This window comes from Geotrypetes seraphini, chromosome 7 (assembly GCF_902459505.1).
Source record: "Geotrypetes seraphini chromosome 7, aGeoSer1.1, whole genome shotgun sequence".
In the NCBI taxonomy this organism is placed as follows: Eukaryota; Metazoa; Chordata; class Amphibia; order Gymnophiona; family Dermophiidae; genus Geotrypetes; species Geotrypetes seraphini.
The window spans coordinates 53,958,093-53,979,284 of NC_047090.1; the positions used below are offsets into that span (position 1 = coordinate 53,958,093).

The 21,192-nt window shown below is 48.0% G+C and overlaps 1 protein-coding gene across 1 annotated transcript in view; it reads left to right on the forward strand.

Moving 5' to 3' along the window:
• TMTC1 (transmembrane O-mannosyltransferase targeting cadherins 1) overlaps nucleotides 1–21,192 on the forward strand; it is a 364,529-nt gene that overhangs the window by 45,171 nt on the left and 298,166 nt on the right. The window contains exon 3 of the mRNA XM_033953227.1: nucleotides 10,555–10,628. Within this exon, the coding sequence (XP_033809118.1) occupies nucleotides 10,555–10,628 (74 nt within the window). The remainder of the gene's footprint in view (nucleotides 1–10,554; nucleotides 10,629–21,192) is intronic.

Consider the following 21,192-nt stretch of genomic DNA (forward strand, 5'->3'; position numbering starts at 1 on the left):
TCTGTTTCTCTCAGGCGGTGGGGATGTTCTCAAGGCCTCGCGGAAGAGCTCCACTCGACAATGCTATTCCCAGAAATGGTCCAGATTTGCTGCGTGGTGTGCTGAGCACTGCATGGATCCGCTGTCTGCCTCCTTGCCTTCAGTGATGGATTGTCTGTTCCAATTGTCTCGGTCTGGTCTCAAATCGACATCTATCTGAGTCCACCTCTGTGCGATTGCTGCCTTTCATCGGCCGCTGGATGGGAAGCTCTCTCCGTCCATCCGACGGTTTCCCGCTTCATGAAGGGTCTCTTCAATGTTCATCCTCCGCTCAAGCCCCCTCCGGTGGTTTGGGATCTTAGGGTGGTCCTGGCTCAATTGGTGAAACCTCCGTTTGAACCCATTGCTAACGCTCTTTTGAAATACTTCACCTGGTAGGTGGTATTCCTGGTTGGTCTGCTCGTAGAGTCAGTGAGCTGCAAGCTCTGGTTGCGGACCCATCTTTTACTGTATTTCATCATGACACGGTGGTCCTGCATACTCATTCCAAGTTCTTGCCCAAGGTGGTTTCGGACTTTCATCTCAATCATTCCATTGTTCTTCCGGTCTTTTTTCCGAAGCCCCACTTGCCTCCTGGCTAGGGGCGCTTCATACTCTTGTTGTATGAGGGCGTTAGCCTTTTACCTGCGTCCTACTGAGCCTCATCGGACGGTTCCTCAACTGTTCATCTCTTTTGATCCTCGTTGGTTGGGTCGCCCTGTTTCCAAGCGCACCTTATCCAACTGGTTGGCTGCTTGTATTTCCTTCTGCTACGCTCAGGCTGGTCTCTCGCTGCAAGATCGGGTCACGGGGCATTATGTCCGAGTGATGGCGACGTCTGTCGTTTTCCTCAGAGCCATGCCTATTGAGGAGCTTGGCAAGGCTGCCACTTGGTCTCGGTTCATACCTTCACCTCTCACTACTGTTTAGACATTTTTCCAGGTGCGACGGCCAGTTTGGCCAGTTGGGGTTGTGTAATCTGTTTTCATAATTGCCAACTTTCCATCCGTCCCTTTTTGGTTAGCTTGGAGGTCACCCACATGTAGAGAATATGCTGCCTGCTTGTCCTGGGATAAAGCACAGTTACTTACCGTAACAGGTGTTATCCAGGGACAGCAGGCAGATATTCTCGCAACCCTCCCACCTCCCCGAGGTTGGCTTCTTTGCTAGCTATCTGAACTGAAGACAATGAGGAGGGGATGCGCCCTCTGGTGGATTAGGAAGGCACACACATGCGTGGTGCAGCACCAGCAAACTTGAAATCTTCAATCAAGTTTGCTTGAAAAGCTGTCCGCGAGAATATCTGCCTGCTGTCCCTGGATAACACCTGTTACGGTAAGTAACTGTGCTTTATCTGCTATCATTTACTATGTTACTATATAGATTAATAGCGTTTGTTGTATGAAATGATCATGCTTTGACATTAGGTGTGTTTCTTTGAGGAATATTATTTCTGCCTATAAGCACAGTTTCCAGTTCAGTAGGAATGGTATGCTGAAAGATGTCTATTATTGCTGCTGCTACTACTACTATTAATTATTTCTATAGCACTACTAGATGTACACAGCGCTGTACAAAATCACAATGAAGAAAACAGTCCCTGCTCAAAAGAGCTTACAATCTAAACAGCCAAACAAGATGTCATGGCTATAGTTAAGGGAAATGGTTAATCAGCTGGCTGGGTTGGAGGGCAGAGGAGTAGGGTTAAGGATTGAAGGTTATATCAAAAAGATGGGTTTTCAATTTGTTTTTAAACAAGGTAAAGGAAGGGGCTTGAACGGACAAACTCAAGCAATTTTTTCCAGCCATAGGGGGCAGCTAGATGAAAGGAAGGAAGTCTTGAATTGGCAATAGAGGAGCTTAATTGAGCAGCTTAAATGAGGAACAGAGTCACTGGGAGATATATAAGGAGAGAGGAGAGATATTGAGGGGCAGCAGAATTGGGTCAGCAATAGGAGCTTGAAGTATATGCGATGGCGGGTAAGGAGCCAGTGAAGTGACTTAAGGAGAGGGGTGATATGAACGTACTGAGGTTGGTGTGGTTTCTGCGATCCCTGAGATCTGGATATCATAGGGTTACCAGATTTTGTTCTGATAAAACCTGAACACATGGCCCCGCCCCTACCCCTTACCCCATTCCAAGTCATGCCCAAGCTCTGCCCCACAAACTTCTCTTTCCTCCAGCTCGGGGCCATTTCTGGAGGGCCTCTGAGAATGCGCAGATATGAGGCAATGACATCAGACCTGCACATACTCTGAAGCCCAACCAGATGCGGCACTGAGTTTGAAAACCTGGATGAACTGCTGCTTTTCAAGAATCTGTCTGGACACCTAGACAGTCTGTGTAAATCTGGATGTCTGGTTTCCCTAGGATACCTCTCCCTCCCAATACCAATAACAGGAAGGCCCAGATTGCAACTCCTTCTCACCCCCATATGCCTCCCCAAGCCTGCTTTTTATGTCACCACTATTAGGGGTAACAGTAGGGATAACAGCAGCCATTATGTGCTTGAATCTGTGACAAGCAGGAGTGAGTGGGTATTGCTCCTGCCTGTAGGACCTCCCTAGACCAGGGTTTCTCAATGTGCAGTACACGTACCCCAGGGGATATGTGGGCTGACTGCTACCCGCCCGCCACCGCCGCTTGCTTTCCACCTGCTGCCGCCACCCGCCCGCTCGCTGCCACAATTCCTGAAAGGGAAGGGTCAGCGTGCAGCAATTGCACACCGCTGGCCCACAATCCTTTCCCCGATGTCAGTTCTGACGGGGAAGGATTGTGGGCCAGCAGCATGCAATCGCTGCATGCAGCCCTTCCATTCCTGGAGTTGCAGTGAGTGGCGGCAGCGGATTGGGGGTAGAGGAGGAGGAATTGGCGGTGGGTAGGCAGGCTTTGGCACGGCAGGGAGGGAAGAAGGCAGAGGAAGACAGGTTTCAGCAAGCAAGGAGGGAGGACGAAGGACAAAGGCTGGAAGGCAGTGAGTGGGAGGGGGCATGAACTCAGGACATAGGGAGAGTGGAAGGTAGGGGGCACTAACATGGGAGGGAGGAAGGGGCACTAACTTGAGACATAGAAAGGAAGGAGGGAGAGAATATAGAAAGGGACAATTGTTGGGCCAGAGTGTGTGAGTGAGAGGGAAAGAGATGGTGCAGATGGGGAAAAAGGAAGAGGAAAATTGGGCATAGAGAGGAGTGAGGTAGAGATGCATGGGGAATAGAAGGATGAGAGGGAGAAATGTTGGATATGGTGGTGGAGAGGGAGCAGAGGGATAGATTGAAGGGGATGCAAGGGGGAGGAATGTTGGACATAGTGATGGAGTGAGAGATGTGGCATGGTGTTGGAGAGGGGCGCTAGAAGGAGAAATGGGCATGGGGGCTGGTGGGCAGTAGTGAAAAATGATGTGGGGGACGAAAGAGGAAGAAAAGTTGGACTCTTGGAGGGACAGAGAGATGTTGGTTGGAGAATGGAATCAGGTCTGAAGGAGAGGAAGCATGCAGGAGGCAGAAAGAAAGATTGGATGCACAGTCAGAAGGAAGTGCAATCAGAGACTCATGAAATCACCAGACAACAAAGGTAGGAAAAATTATTTTATTTTAAATTTAGTAATCAAAATGTCAGTTTTGGAGAATTTATATCTGCTGTTTATATTTTGCACTATATTTGTCTTATTCTATAGTTGTTACTGAGGTAACATTGCATATTTTAAAGTCATCTGCCTTAACATCTTTGAAAAACACCAAATATAAATGATAATTAACATTTTCTCTGTGTACAGTGTACTTTGTATTTTTTTTAATTATCCCAGGACAAGCAGGCAGCATAGTCTCTACATGTGGGTGACGTCATCCACGGAGCCCCCGATCAGATACTCTCACAAGCAAACTTGTTTGAAGATCTTCAAACTTGCGAGTGTACCGCGCATGCCTTCCTGCCCGAGTTAGGGCGTGCGTCTCCTCAGCGTGGCCTCAGTTCTTGTTTTTCCGCAGAGCCAAGAAGCCCTGTTCTACAGCTCTACCATTTCCTACTTGCCTTTTCGCACCGCGGCTTTCTTTCTTTTCTTTTCTTTTTCTTTAAGTCGCTGTGCGGCGCTCCTTTTATTTAAAAAAAAAAAAAAAACCCAAAAAAACATTTGAGGTGTTCCTGCTGGTTTCCTCCGGCGGGCCCTTCTTAGGCTTCGGCCCTGCCGCTAGTCCTTGTTTGGCTGCGGCTGTGTTTTTCTTTCTCCCCTGGCCTCTCACTGGGTTCACCTCGTGTGAGTAGAACGGCCAGGCCCTTTTCCTTCATTGGAATCGAGTTGACGTGGCCTCGATCCCCAGTGGCGGCCTTATCTAATCCCTCTGGTCCCGTCTGCTGAGCCTCGTGAGTTCCATCCTTGGGTAAGTCTCTTCTTTCCTTCCTAGGTGCGTTTCCTCAGTAACGCCGCCAGCTGAGTCTCAGGCATTCCAGGCATCGAGTGCAGTCGTGCCAGCCTCTACGAGACCTTCAAAGTGTGCCTCCTTTCAAGGGAATACTCATCCTCGAGGTTGCCCTCTATGGAGTGCACTGCTGCACCTTCATTACCAGTTTCATTAGTAAGGTGCCACCTTCTGAAGCCTCAACTGAATTCGGCTGAGCGACGTCGGGCAAAGCTGTGTGCCTTGACGTCGGCCGAGGCTGTGTGCCTCGACGTCGGCCGAGGCTGTGTGCCTCGACGTCGGCCGAGGCTGTGTGCCTCAACGTCGGCCGAGGCTTTGTGCTTCGGCGTCGACTGGGGCTTGGTGCCTCAACGTCTACTGCGGCTTTGTGCCTCGACGTCGACTGGGGCTTGGTGCCTCGACGTCTACTGCGGCTTTGTGCCTCGACGTCTACTGTGGCTTTGTGCCTCGACGTCGACTGGGGCTCTGTGCCTCAACATCGGCTGTGCCTCGACGTCGCCTGGGAGTTTGTGCCTCGACGTCTCCGGATCCTGTTCAGAGATTCAAAGGTTCTCAACTTTATCTTTGCGTCCTATATCCGGTTCTGTGTGGAACCCTCCATTCATTCCGGGCAGACGTGCCAGATTCTCGTAGTAAGGAGTTTCGTCTCCTAGAGAAGACTCTTTCCCAGCTCTGGCTCTATTTGTTCCAGGCGGCCTATGACGCCTTCAAGTTGTCCTCGAGAGTCCCAGCTTTTGCGATCACCATGCGTCGTCTCGCTTGACTCAGATTGTGGCTATGGATCCGAATCTCCAGGATCGTCTAGCCGATCTCCCTTGCGTGGGTTCTGCGCTATTTTGAGGACTCCATCGAGGCGGCCACTAAGCACCTCTCAGATCACGAATGGTCCTTCGCTTCTCTGGTGCGCCTTAAGCCGAAGACTCTCCGGCCCAGCAGTATACCATCTCTCTCCGGAGGTACCCATAGGTTACCACTCTTGTGTTCTCTCGGCCTCCTTCACGGTGGCTGCAATAGCTGCAGCAGCGCCGAGTTACAGGCCAGCCACCGGCTTTGGCAAACCCTGGACCGTCTTTTTGACGGTTCCAGTATGAGCATCCGGGCTCCTCTCCTGGAGACTACGCCCCTCCCTTCGGGGGGCGTCTCCATCATTTCTAGTCACGGTGGGACAGTCTTACCTCTGACAGTCTTACCTCTGCGTTTCCATCATCCGGGTAGGGTACTCCCTTCACTTTAGTCACGTACCCCCAGACCTTCCTCCCAGAGAGTGTCCTTCGGGCCAGTCTCAACTACCCCTTTTGTTGCTGGACGCTCGAGCCCTACTTCGCCTCCGAGCGGTCGATGAGGTTCCTCCAGATCAGTGGCTTACGGGATTCTGCTCCCGGTATTTTCTGGTGCCCAAGAAGAAGGAGGATCTGCTTCCGATCTTGGACCTCCGTGCCCTGAACTGTGCTCACTGGACCTCAAAGAGGCGTACACGCAAATTCCTATTCACCCAGCCTCATGCCGGTTTCTAAGATTCCGGGTGGGGGATCTCCATCTCCAGTATTGTGTTCTTCCCTTCGGCCTGGCGGCCTCTCCAGGGGTTTTCACGATATCCCTGGTTGTGGTAGCTGCTGCCCTGCGTCTCCGCGACCTGCAGATGCTTCCCTACCTCGCTGACTGGTTGTTCAAAGCATCCTCTCGCAGGAGGTTCTGCGAGCGACAATTCAGACCAATTTGCTCCTTCAGAGTCTCGGCTTCGGGATGAACTTCCCCATGTCTCGCCTCTGTCCATCCCAGTCTCTAGTCATCAGAGCGGTCCTGGACACAGTTTGTCTGCGCTCCTTTTTGTCTCGGCCTCGGTAGGAAGCCCTTGTTCGTTTCTGCTGGGAGGTGGCCTATCTGTCCTCGGCCCCGGCTCAACATCTGATGGTCCTCCTTGGTCACATGGCCTCTGCGGTTCACGTGTCTCCTTTCGCCAGACTTCGCCTCCGCATTCCCCGGTGGACTCTTGCATCCCAATGGAACCAGGATCGAGATCCTGTCTCTCGACTCGTTGTTGTGCCTCCATTGTTGGAACACTCTCTCTGTTGGGGGCTGCTCTTTCCCAATCCTTCCAGAGGTTTTCTGTTCATGCTCCTCCTCCGCGACAGGTCTTCACGACGGACTCGTCGGCCTATTCTTGGGAGGGCTCATCTGGCCGGTCTTCCCGCTCAGGGTCTTGGTACAGTGCTGACCGCCTTTGTTGCGTCACTCTGCTGGAGCTTCGTGTGATTCTCCTCGCTCTGAAAGCTTTTTGCCACCTGCTTCGCGACCGAGTGTTGCTGACCCGCACAGACAACCGGGTCGCTATGTATTTTATCAACTATTAGGGGGGAGTGCACGGGGTCCCCGTCCCTGTGCCAAGGGACAATGCGGCTCTGGGTTTGGGCCATTCGCCACGACATGTTCCTTCGCGAGGTCTATATTCCGGGCCAGCACAATTTACTGGCAGACAGGTTGAGTCGTCCTCTGCAGCCTCACGAGTGGTCCCTCCATTCCTGGCTCTGCGTCGGATGTTTGCTCGTTGGGGGGCTCCGGTTGTAGAACTATTTGCGTCCCCCCTCTATCATGATTTGCCCCTTACAATTTGCTTCTACTCCTGGGTTTGCACCCCTCTTGGGCTCGAAGCGGCTGCTTTCTGCTAGATTGGACGTACCTTTTTCTGTAGGCGTCCCCTCCATTCCCTCTGATTCTGATGTCTCTTGTCAGGTTCCAGTCCTCGTGGGCCCCCATGATTCTGATAGCTCCTCGGTGGCCCCGGCAGCCGTGGTTCTCCCTTCTGTACAACTCTGTTCCAGGGAGCCTCTTCTTCTGCCTGTTTTCCTTCTCTGCCTTCGTTGCATCGGGGTTCCCTGCTTCGTCCCAACCTGTAGTCTCTGCCCTTGACAGCCTGGTTCCTCGAGACTTAATGGCCTCGTTCCAGCTCTCCCTGCCTGTGCTGGACGTCCTGGGGGCGTCTTGGCAGGAGTCCAATCGATCTTGTTTCCATCAGACGTGGACCCGATTTTCTTCCTGGTGTGCTACTCTGCAGCTTGAGCCATCCTCTGCCTCCCTGTCTGCTGTCTTAGGCTATCTGTTGCACTTGTAAGGCGCTGGACTCAGTCCTCTTCGATACGTGTCCGCCTTAGTGCCATTACTGCTTTTCATCTGCCGCTTGACGGGAAACCTATCTCTGTTCATCCTGTGGTTTCCCGCTTCATGTAAGGCCTTTTCCGCATTCATCTGCTCCTTAACCTCCTCCGGTAGTTTGGGATCTCAACGTGGTCCTTGCTCCATTGCTGAAACCCCCGTTCGAGCCGCTAGCGCTGGCTCATTTGCAGTTTCTACCTTGGAAGGTTGTGTTTCCTATTGCTCTCGCGTCTGCCCGTCAGGTCAGTGAGCTTCAAGCCCGGGTAGCAGACCCATCTTTCACTGTCTTCCATCATGATGAGGTGGTCCTCCGTACCCGTCCTCCGTTCTTGTCTACGGTTGTTTCCGGGTTTCTCATCAACCAATCCATGGTTCCTCCTGTGTTTTTTCCAAAGCCCCCTTCTCACCCTGGAGAAGTGGCTCTGCATTCTCTTGATTGGTGTGCGTTGGCCTTCTCCTTGAAGCGCACTGCTCCCCATTGCTCTGTTCCACAGCTGTTCCTCTCTTTCGATCCTACTCACTTGGGTTACTCTGTTTCTATGCGGACCATATCACGGGTTGGCCGCTTCTATCTCTCTCTGTTCCGCTCAGGCTGGTCTCTCCCTGCCGGGTCAAGTCACAGGCCACGAAGTGCGTGTGATGGCGGCGTCTGCTTTCCTCCGCTCGGCTCCCATTGCGGAAATCTGTAAGGCTGCCACTTGGTCCTCGGTTCATACATTCACCTCTCACTACTGTCTGGATGCTTTCTCCAGGCGTGACGGCCACTTTGGCTAGTCGGTTTTGCAAATCCTGTTCTTAATTTTCCAATTCTCCCTCCATCCCCTTATAGTTAGCTTGGAGGTCACCCACATGTAGAGAATATGCTGCCTACTTGTCCTGGGATAAAGCACAGTTACTTACCGTAACAGGTGTTATCCATGGACAGCAGGCAGATATTCTCGCAACCCACCCACCTCCCCAGGTTGGCTTCTTTGCTAGCTATCTGAACTGAGACCACGCTGAGGAGACGCACGCCCTAACTCGGGCGGGAAGACACACGCGCATGCGCGGTACACTCGCAAGTTTGAAGATCTTCAAGCAAGTTTGCTTGCGAGAGTATCCGATCGGTGCTCCGTGGATGACGTCACCCACATGTAGAGAATATCTGCCTGCTGTCCCTGGATAACACCTGTTAATGGTAAGTAACTGTGCTTTTTGTGGTTACCGTTATGTATTAATAAGATTATATTGTGTGTTTATGAAAAATGGATGGAAGGAATTGTATTACAATTAGTATTATTATGGGGATGGAGTCAGGGGCGGAGTTTGGCCGGGGGTACTCGGTTGGTATTTGTTAGGCTTAAGGGGTACTTGGCTTGAAAAGGTTGAGAAACACTGTCCTAGACCACCAGGAATATATGGGGTAGGGATTCACAGGAAGAGTGGGGGGAGGGCTTAATTGGGGCTTTCCTGTCATTGCGGGTAGGAGAGGGGGATCTGTATCTTCGGGGGTGGAGGTGAGATAAAGGCACCTTCTCCCCTTATATAGGCCTCAGCTAATGATACTCAGCCAGGCTCGCATAATATCCAGTGGCTTGCACAATCTGACTTGGCCCTGGATATTTAATATCAATGACCAGACATGTTTCAGAATTGAATATCTGGAACTAATTTTGCCCACATCGGTCAATGTTCAAAAACACTGGCTGAATATTGACCAGAAAATATTTTCTATTTGACTTATTGTTTATTCTATATAATAAAATGCTAAGCGCGCATGCGCACTCTTACCGCCTTGTTCCTTGATCCCTGATCTGTCGGGCTGTGGCCTGCAAGAGTGCGCATGTGCGCTAAAGCGCATGAAAGGCGGTGCGGAGCAGCGGCTGCCGGGAGGAGGGCTTCACGGAGTGGCGCTGGCGGCAGCTGCCAGGAGGAGGGCTTCGAGCCGCTGAGGGTTGGGTGCTGCTCCCGTGAGGATCGCGGACGGAAGATAGATTTGGCCGTAGCTAAGTAAGTAGGGAGGGGGCTGCGCGATCGGTATGGGCTGAGAGGATCTTCTTCTTTTTCCTCACATAAAGGCTTCTCTTTTCACTACCACCCTCCTCAGATTGCTGTTCACTCGCCGTGTCTCAGTCCCCGGTTCTGCCGCTGCAGTTACACAAAGGCGGGTTCATATTCGCCTCGATTTGTGTGTGTGTGTGGGGAGGTTGTTCTCACGCTTTTGCGGGCCCAGCCTGATGTGTATTTTCCCTTTTTAATAAATTTTACTTGGGAGAGGAGGGAATTCAAAGGCAATTTTCAAGCACTAGAAATAGAGTATTACTAACGCTGGACAGGGAAGTGGAGTGGGGAGGGAAATGCTGTGGAGGGGGGGGGGGGTAAAAATGGGTTTGGAGCTGGGGCTGAAAATAGGGGACATGTGAGGGAAGGAGGCTTTACTAGCACCCATTTAATATAACGGGCTAAAACACTAGTATTGTCATAATTTTCCACAGCTTACCTGTCAAACAAAGAAAACTATATGACAACCTAATGGCCACCAGAGCAGCAAAAGAACATAAGCATAAGAACATAAGCAGTGCCTCCGCCGGGTCAGACCACAGGTCCATCCCGCCCAGCAGTCCGCTCCCGCGGCGGCACAAAACAGGTCAAGACCTGTCTGAATCAGACAACTCACAATCTGCTGTCTTCGACCACAGATTACAAAACCTTCAAAAAAGAAACAAACCCTACTCTTCAAAAAAGACATAAAACATATTTAACATGACCAGATCCGTCCCAAGCTTCACCTACTATACTATCTGCTCCTTATCAAATCTAAAATGTTCAAATTACCCATTATGTATTACCTAATTTCATAACAATGCTTATGTAATCCACCTTGAACCGCAAGGTAATGACAGAATAGAAATCACTAATGTAATGTAATTACTTTCTGAACAGATCATCTCAAAATGTTTGTAACATCACTTTTATTGGTATTCTGTTGTTTAGGTCACGGGCATTGTAGGCAGAGCCGATGTTTTGGCCTGTTTACTATTTCTGCTGGCATTTCTTTCCTATAATAGGTATGTATGTTTACTAATGTACTTTGGTTGACTATGCAAAATATGCTTTATTTAAGGGCCCATATACAATACTATGCTGATTTAGTATTCATTGCAGTTAGCACATGGCTAACCCTTAGCATATAGCTACATTGGCATGATATGTGAAGAGTAATTTTGTAAATTAGGTTGCCACGTTTATGTGCCCCTTGTGTACATAAATATATAGAATACTAGCACTTACACACTAAAGTGGCGCACATTACTTACAAGGGGTGCATATACCCAGGGCCTATTTCAGTCTTTATTCTTACCCACCCCTAGCACATCTCTTCATTTAAGAACATAATTGCCATACTGTGATAGACCAAAGGTCCGTCAAGCCCAGTATCCTATTGCCAACAGTGGCCAACCCATGTCCTAAGTACCTAGCTAGATCCTGAGTAGTAAAACATATTTTATGCTAGGAATAAGTACTACTACTTAGTTGATTTCCACAAGCCATTTCAATAATGGCCTATAGATTCCTCTTTTAGGAAATTATTCAAACCTTTGTAAACTCTGCTAAGCTAACCGATTTCACCACATTCTCTAGCATTGAAGAAATATTTTCTCCAGTTTGTTTTAAATCTACTACTTAGTAGCTTCATTGCATGCCCCAATTCCTAGTATTTTTGGAAAGAGTAAACAAGCGATTCTCATCTACCCTTTCCACTCCACTCAGTATTTTATAGACCTCTGTCATATCACTCGGGCTGTCTCTTCTTTAAACTGAAGAGCCCTAGCCACTTTAGCCTTTCCTCATAGGGAAGTCGTTGCATCCCTTTTATCATTTTAGTCCCCCTTCTCTGTACTTTTTCTAATTCTGCTATTTCTTTTTTGAGATACGGTGACCAGTATTACAGTATTTGAGAACGATATAAGGGCATTATAATATTTTAATCTTTGTTTTCCATTCTTTTCCTGATAATTCCTAACATTCTATGTGCTTTCTTAGCCGCTGCCACACATTGAGCTGAGGGTTTCAATGTATCCTCAGCGATGTCACCTAGATCATTTTCCTAGACAGTGTCGCCTAATACGGAACCCTGCATCACATAGTTATAGTTTGTTCCTCTTTCCCACATGCAGTACTTTACACTTGTTCACATTAAACGTCATCTGCGATTTTTGATGTCCAGTTTCCAAGTCTCACAAGGTCCTCTTGCGATTTAACAATGTTGAACAACTTTGTGTCATCAGCAAATTTAATTATCTCACTAGTTATTCCCATCTCTAAATCATTGATAAATATGTTAAAAAGCTGTGTTTCCAGCATCAGACCCCTGGGGAATCCCACTATTTATCTTTCTCCATTGAGAATATTGACCATTTAAACCTGCTCTCTGTTTTCTCTTTCAACCAATTTTTAATCTATAGTAGAACATTGCCTCCTAGCCTATGACTCTAACTTCCTCAGAAGTCTTTCCTAAGGTATTTTGTCACCGGCTCACCTTTATTCACATGTTCATTCACCCCTTCAAAGAAATGTAGTAGATTAGTAAGGTAAGATTTCCCTTGACTAAATCCATATTGGCTTTCTCTCATTAATCCATGCTTATGTATTTGTTCTGTCATTTTGTTCTTTATAATGGTCTCTACCATTTTGCCTGGCACCTTACACACTGATCTATAATATCCTGGATCACCTCTGGAACCCTTTTTTTAAATTAGCGTCACGTTGGCCACCCTCATTACAGAGTTTTAGTTTTAGTTAAATTTTCTAATTGCTGAGAAGCAAACAATAAATCACACAATATACCATATGCCTATTACTCCATGTTAAAATTGGAGCATCAATGATGTCAAACTTTGGAATGCTCTGCCATGCATACTGCGATTTTGTGTTGGAAAGATCAATTTTAAGAAAATGTGGAAAACACAGCTCTTTGTTAATGCTTTCCTATGAAAATGTTGCTATTTCTGTTCTTCCTGTAAGATACAATGCAAATTAATATCTGGGTTTTAACTTTTTACAGTTTTATTGCTGAACGTTTAATTGATAAGATGTCCATTGTTTGTCCACATCCATGCAACTAAAGGGCGATCAGTACATTATGTATGTAACCAACATGTTATATGTGGTATATAAATTTTTAAATAAATATTATCTTAAGCCTTTTTTATATTAATCTAATATCCCTAATATCATAACTAGTTTTAATTAAACACCTTGGCAATACTATGATGCAAACTACTATTAAGCAGTGAGAAGGGTGCAATCCAATTTTTTCCAATCCCGCTCTATTCCTGGACTAGTGGCTTATTTTCCTATGGTCACCAGACTTAGGGCTTAGGGGCGTATGCCCAGAAGACACGGATGCTTAAAATTGAGGCCTTCCAAGATCAGATTTATACACTAGAATGGGATCGTAAGGGTGGGAGATTACCCCCCTGAGAAAAATTACAGCATCTTAAACTGAATCTCCAAGCTTTAGATTTGGAGACAATCAGTACCAAGCTTCAATAGTTGCGCCAGGAATATTTTGAAATAAATAGGGCGGGTAGATTATTGGCCCATAAGTTGAAGAAATGACAGCTTTGTAATGTTATTACGCGGATACAAGGCCCAGATGGGGATTGTACCACTCTAGACCATATTCAGCAGGCTTTTATTAAGTATTACCATCAATTATATCAACCTGATCAAACACCAAAAGAAGCGGATATCCGCTCCTATTTAGACCCCATACATCTACCTAGTCTTACACCGGGGGAAGCTACTGAACTTTCTCTGCCTATTACAGTGGATGAATTAACATGTGCTATTAAAGACATGCCGGTGGGGAAATCACCTGGATTAGTCTGTTGTACCGCCAAATTTTATAAGACATTTAGAACAATTCTGATTCCCCCTTTGTTATGCTTTCTCAATACCTTGGTGGAAGGGCAGGAATTGCCTTATTCTTGGCAATTAGCTGGTATTACTTTGATGTAAAACAGGCAAAGATCCGACTTCTTGCTCTTCCTATAGACCCAATTCACTGCTAAATGTAGATTATAAATTGTTTACTAAGATTTTAGTTAAGATGCTTGCAGTTGATGATCAATCTGAGTTTGTGTTGGGCTGCCAGACTTTTGATAATATCCGCCAAGTCTGTCATCTATTATGGCAAGTAGCTGGTGGACATGATTCGACTCTTATTTTAGGTATTGATGCCGAGAAGGCGTTTGATAGGGTCTATTGGCCCTATCTGTTTCAAGTATTGGAAAAGATGGTGATAGCTGGGACTTTCCTACATTGGCTTCGATTGCTATATGTGGCCCCTTTGGTCTCACTTAATATTAATGGAGGATATACTGATCATTTTACTTTGGGGAGGGGGACTCGTCAAGGCTGTGCTTTGTCACCTCTGCTATTTGCCCCTCGCACAATTGGTACGACAGGCCTCAAATATTTCAGGTATAAAGTGTGGCAGGTTGGAAACAAAAATATTATTATTTGCAGATGACATACTTTTTACAATACGAAACCCTCCTACCTCACTGTCTGTCTTCTCTCAGCATCTTCTATTTGCTCTGTTACTGTGCCTCTCCCTTGAGCCCCCCCAATTGGTCTGTCAACCATCTTCTTCTCTCCACTCACCCCATAGTCTGGCATCTCTGTCTTCCCCATTTCCCTTCCAGCATCTTCTGCCCACTCTCATTTTCCCCATTTCCCTTCCAGCGTCTTCTGCTCACTCTCGTCTTCCCCATTTCCCTTCCAGCGTCTTCTGCCCATTCTTGTCTTCCCCATTTCCCTTCCAGCATCTTCTGCCTACTCTTGTCTTCCCCATTTCCCTTCCAGTGCCTTCTCCCCACCACCATCTTTCTCTCTTACCACCTCCCGCTCTTCAGCACCCCCTTGCGCGGCCCGAGAATCCCTCTCGCCCTTACCTTCGCAGCACATTAGTAAAGTAAGCTGCGTCAGAGGAGAAGCTTCCGCCCACACACAAGTGCCTGAAGGCAGGCAGGCTCGGCTGGCTTGAGCAACTTAATTTACTAATGCACCACGAAGGTAGGGGGGAGGGAGGGAGGGGATAGATTCGGTAAGGAGGGAGGGGGCCATACGCCATCGGTTACCGCACGCGTTCCCTCCCTTAACTGCGGGGACAAGGCCATTCACCGCTCCACAGTGAGCACTTTTTTCCCCCCACCGTTTCAGCGGGTTACCTGTGGCTAGCCACGGGTAACAGCCACCGTGTCATTCTCTTGTACCAACCTAGGAGATTGGGGGGAATGGCAGTGCCACATTTCCAATACTATTATCAAGCAACGCAGTTATGATATTTAATTAATTGGAAGGGGAAAATCCTGGGTGCGTATAAAGCAGGAGATATTGAGCACCATCCCATTGTGGGTGGTATCCCGGCTCCAATTCCCACTACTTACTGCTATGGCTAAGATGCCTAACCCTATATTACGACACATTCTCGATCTGTGGATTCAGGTGAGTAGGTGAAGTTTTGGAAACCAGATTTATTTTCTGGGGGCAGCTATTATGTATATGCCAAATTTTGCTCCAGGTGAGGTTGGCTCGGCCTTCCATTTGTAGGGAAAGAAAGGTCTTAAAACATTGGATCAGTTACTGGAAGATGGGGAAACTGTCCCCTTTGAAGTGTTGATGGAAGAGTATGACCTCCTCTCGAGAGATCTATTCCACTATAGACAAATTGAAAGCTTTATTAGGAAAGTGGCCCTCAGAGATCTGGTTTCCTCTAAACAGACGACCTTAGGGAGGGCTTTGACGAAAGAGAGTGGAAGAGATAGTATCACTAGATTGTATAATGCACAATTGGAGCATCTTCATCCCTCTTTGAAATATAGACGTCACTGGGAAAAGATTATTGGCAAATGTTATACTGATAAAGACTGGGCTAAAATATTTCATTCCCTTCTTCATGGTTTTATTGCTAGTAATATGATAGAAAATGGTTATAAGATGTTTTATTGTTCATATTACACTCCAGTGCAATTGCAAGCTATGTATAGGGAAAGATCAGATGAATGTTGGAGAGGATGTGGGGAAGTAGGTACTTTTGAACATATTTGGAGGCACTGTATAAAAGCTCAGATCTATTGGGACAGAATAATTTCCTTTATTGAGGCAGTGTTGGGCATTTTGATACCCAAGACTATGGAGTGTTGCCTGTTGAATGTGGGGCCTGCTGCTTTGCCTGTTAACAGCAGAAATGGATTCACTTGATATTGACAGCAGGCCGACTTGTTCTGGCATCTGCTTGGAAACAATTAGATTTACCTGCACTTCAGGTATTGCTGACCAAAGTACAAGGTGGCCTAGGTCGAACTTCGCCCCTTCCCTCCAAAAACAGTACAACTGTGGAATGGTCTGAGAGCAAACTGCTTCCAATTTGATATGACTTAATTCGCAACAGCAACCCTTCCTCTTTAAGCCACAAATCTATCTGAAATGAGGATCCATGTAATGGGGAAAAGTATCTATAATCCCTTTCCGTAGGGTGAGCTGCTCTCCACATCATGAGACAACAGAGACCGCAAGCCCGCCCAGTCAATTTTTCCATACTGTATATTAGGGTTAGAATTATCCATGAATGGATCCAGGGTCAGATTAAAGTCCCCACCTATCATTAGGGTCTTGTCCACACAGCTCTGTATACGAGCCTCCAGCTTTTCATAAAAAGAGATTCTGATGCTCATTCGGCACATAGACATTCATTAAAGTTTACCACTCTCCATAGATCTGGATAACCTGAATTATATACCTGCCTTCATCGTCCTGTATGATCCGCTTACACTCTGTGTGTACCTCACTAGTAATAGCTAAGGCTACTCCTTTAGTTTTTTATTCTCTTTGTTAGAAGCCAGATAAATCTCTGAAAAATGGGGTTTCCTCAGTACCCTCTCATGCTGAGGTCTGAGATGGGTCTCATGGAGAAAGAGAATGTGTTCATAGGATTGGCGAGCTTCACCAAACAGCAAATGCCGTTTTGTTGCTACATTTAAGCCAAGCGCATTGAAGGATAAGAGCCGAAGCACAGTTTGTGCCCCCATTAGGCTTCACCAACCACCAGGCTAGCCAGGCTTGCCATAAGCTCTCCAAGGGCTCTCTGAAGCAAGACACTACACCACTCCGGATATCCCATAGATCTATACTATCCCTACCCCAGCCCCTCCCACTGCCCCCCATATTCAATCCTACTAGTCCAAGGGCTACCAAAGAAAAAACAAAAGGGCTACCAAAGAAAAAACCGGTACCCCCTGGCTATCAGAGGAAGAAGGTAGCTCCGCATGCCCCAAATATACAATGTCCATACAACAATCCACAGCCAAATCCCCACAGGAACCCCACAGCAGTCACCTAGGAGCAGGCCTTCAATTATTGCAGTGCAGCCCTACTATCAATACCTCCTGGAAAAGGACACTGGAAAAGGAAAAATAAGGGGCTACAAAGAAAGAACTGGAGCCAAGCAATGCAAACCAAATCGTGCGACACCTAAACCTCATTGGTGTCGCAAATACATCCTATAAAGATGTCCCATAAGATGCAAGATCCACTTCCTCAGGTGATGGGCCCAGGATCAGCAGAGACACTCAGAGATTGCCTCGTCAAGCACCCCCTAGTATGGGCCACCCGTTGCCAACGGAGTCTGGGAGGGCGAGAGCCCACTGGAGAAGAATGTCTGGGTGTGCCACTAGGGACCAAAGCTGCGTGCGTAAACTACTCCGCTGGGAAAAGGTAAGCCACATCCTCCAATGTCCATACTGTGCGCAATATTCTTTCATGGTAAAAGAGCAAAGCAAAAGGATTCTTCCAGTGATATTTCACATTGTGATCCCTCAGATATTGCAATACTGGTTGCAGCTTAGCGCGCCTCCGGAGAGTCATAGAGACTAAATCTTGATAGATCTCAATTTCAAATGTGTCCCACTTCAAATTTGGCTGAGCTCTGGTGGCCCGCATCACTGCTTCTTTGGGCTTGAAATCAGCAAAGCAGTCCACAATATTGCGAGGCCTTTTACCCTGTGGGGCTACCAAGGCCCAATGTGCCCTCTCGATAACAACAGCATCTGGAGAGACAGAGGTGGTGTCTGTGGAGAGAAGCATACTGGCTACACACTGAACTACTCTTTCACAATTTAAATACTCAGCCAGTTCCGGTTCTCCACGTACACGGAGGTTAGAATGGCGGGCCCGATTCTCCAAATCCTCCAATTTATGGAGGACATATGAATAATGTGCCAAGGTCTCCTTCGTTTTGGTGTCCAGCTCCTGCAGCTGCTCTTGGTGCTCCTCCATGGTAGACACATGGTGACCCAAATCTGCGATTTCACCTCGGAGGTCAGCCACCAGTGTTGCAAGTTCTGCTCGCACAGATTTAATATCTGCATGAATCTCATGCAGCAAGCCTGTCAGTTCTGCCATAGGTTCCACCGCCGACTGGGGGGCTGTGATCTCTGGCGTTGCCATTTCTCCCACCGCCGGCAAGTCTTCCCGCGATCGCCCCTGCTCTGCTATTTTCTCTGCACCCAAAGTGTGTGGGCGTACTCTTTGAGAGATTTTTTTTATCCCAGGACAAGCAGGCAGCATATTCTCAACATGTGGGTGACGTCACCGACGGTGCCCCTAGTGGATGTTTTCGCAAGCAGACTTGCTTGAAGACCTTCAAGCTTGCAATTGGCCCGCGCATGTGTGCATGCCCCTTTCGCCCGACCTAGGGCATGCGTCTCCTCAGCGTGGCCTCAGATCTATGTTTTCCGCGGAGCCAGAAGCACTGCTCCCTTGCTGCACACGATCTCGTTGTCCGTCTTACACTGCGACTTTCTTTGTTATTTTTGTTTGAGTCGCTGTGCTCGTGTCTTTGTTATTTTGTTATTTCTTCTTTTCTTTTGTGTCTTTTTGAACGAGTCTCCAGTCTTGCTCTGGCTGCCTGGCCTCACGGGGCTGCGCCAGTCTTTTTTCTTATGTCCCGGCCTCGCACCGGGTTCAAGAACTGCACTAAGTGCAACCGGGTTATCTCCATCACTGATCCTCATCGTTGGTGTGTGGAGTGCCTGGGTGCCGAGCACTGCGCTGAGTCATGTCGCGTTGTGCGACTCTGCAACCGCGGGCTCTTCATCAGAGGGTGGCCAAGATTCTTCAACTTTTTGCCCGTTGGATCCTGAGGGGCAGGCCTCGAGCTCGCCCTCGGCACCAGTGTTGGGTGCCTTGTCCTCCAAGTCCTCGGCCTTGAAGTCCCCCTCGTCCTCCAAGGCTCCGGCCTCGGCTCCTCCTGTTACTCCAGCCTCGGATAAGTCTCCTCTTTCCTCCTCAGGTGTGCCGGCAAAGAAGCCTACCTCTGAGTCTCATGAGAGTGCCGCCTCGTCAGCATCTTCTAGACCTCATTCTAAGCGTGCCTTCTCACATAGGGAATACTCTTCCTCATGCCCCCGAAGGAGCGCACTGCTGCACCTGTGACCCAACATCCTTTGGTCTCAGTGCCTATGTTCGAAGACATGCTTAAGGCTATCCTTACATCTTAGCTTTCCTCGGTGATGAGCCAACTGGTCCCGACCTCGACGTCTCTGACCTCGGTCTCGACCCAGCCCCGGTCTGACCAGTCTGAGCATCCTTCTCTCCGATTCTTCATCTCCAGAATCGAGGCCTGTGACTTTCCGGGGACATAAGAACATAAGTATTGCTGATGCTGATTCAGATCAGTGGTCCATCATGCCCAGCAGTCCGCTCACGCGGTGGCCCTCCGGTCAAAGACCAGCGCCCTAACTGAGACCAGCCCCACCTGCATACGTCCGTGTTCAGCAGGAACTTATCTAGCTTTGCCTTGAATCCCTGGAGGGTGTTTTCCCCTATGACAGACTTCGGAAGAATTTTCCAGCTCTCCACCACTCTCTGGGTGAAGAAGAACTTCCTTACGTTTGTACGGAATCTATCCCCTTTCAACTTTAGAGAGTGCCCTCTCATTCTCCCTACCTTGGAGAGGGTAAACAACCTGTCCTTGTCTACTAAGTCTATCCCCTTCAGTACCTTGAATGTTTCGATCATGTCCCCTCTCAACCTCCTCTGTTCGAGGGAGAAGAGGCCCAGTTTCTCTAATCTTTCGCTGTACCCTTAGCCATCTTAGTAGCTCTTCTCTGGACCCTTCCAAGTAGTACCATGTCCTTCTTCATGTATGACGACCAGTGCTGTACGCAGTACTCCAGGTTAGGGCGCACCATGGCCCGGTACAGCGGCATGATAACCTTCTCCGATCTGTTCATGATCCCCTTCTTTATTATTCCTAGCATTCTGTTCGCCCTTTTTGCCGCTGCCGTACATTGCGCGGACGGCTTCATCGACTTGTCGTTCAGAACTCCCAAGTCTCTTTCCTGTGAAGTCTCTCCAAGTACCGCCCCGGACATCCTGTATTATTGCATGAGATTTTTGTTACCTACATGCATCACTGTACACTTATCCATGTTGAACCTCATCTGCCATGTTGATGCCCATTCCTCGAGCCTGATTATGTCACGTTGCAGATCTTCGCAATCCCTCTGCGTCTTCACTACTCTGAATAACTTTGTATCGTCCGCAAATTTAATTACCTCGCTCATAGTACCTATGTCCAGATCATTTATAAAGATGTTGAAGAACACGGGTCCAAGCACCGAGCCCTGCGGCACTCCACTGGTGACGCTCCTCCTGTCTGAGTATTGTCCATTTACCCCCACTCTCTGTTTCCTATGCTCCAGCCAGTTTTTAATCCACGTGAGTATTTCACCCTCAATTCCATGGCTCACAATTTTCTGAAGTAGTCGTTCATGTGGAACCTTGTTGAACGGCTTCTGAAAGTCCAGATATACAATGTTGACCGGGTTGCCCTTATCTATATGCCTGTTTACTCCCTCGAAGAAGTGCAGCAAGTTTGTCAAACAAGATCTGCCTTTGCTGAAACCTACTTGGCTGGTCCTCATCAGCCCATGTCCGTCAAGGTGATCAATGATGCGGTCCTTTATCAGCGACTCTACCATCTTTCCCGGTACCGAGGTCAGACTCACCGGTCTGTAGTTTCCCGGGTCTCCCCTCAAACCTTTTTTGAAGATTGGTGTAATATTCGCCACCTTCCAGTCCTCCGGAATCTTTCCCGATACGATCAACAGATTGGCTATTAGTTGAAGCAGTTCAGCTATGGTCCCTTTCAGTTCCTTGATGACCCTTGGATGGATGCCATCCGGTCCCGGGGATTTATCACTCATAAGCCTATCAATCTGCTTGCATACCTCTTCTAGACTGACCGTTAACCTTGTCAGTTTCCCATTTTCACTCCCAGCATATAGCCTAATGGGTTCCGGCATGCTGTGCATATCCTCTTCGGTAAATACAGACGCAAAAAACGTGTTCAGTCTGTCAGCGATTGCTTTGTCCTCCTTTAGCGCTCCCTTTATTCCTTGGTCATCCAACGGTCCCACTGCTTTCTTTGCAGGTCATTTCCCTTTAATATATCAAAAGAACGTCTTGAAGTTTTTCGCCTCCTTGGCTATTTTTTCCTCGTAGTCTCTTTTGGCCCCTTTTACTGCCTTATGGCACCTGCATTGATGCTGTTTGTGCTTA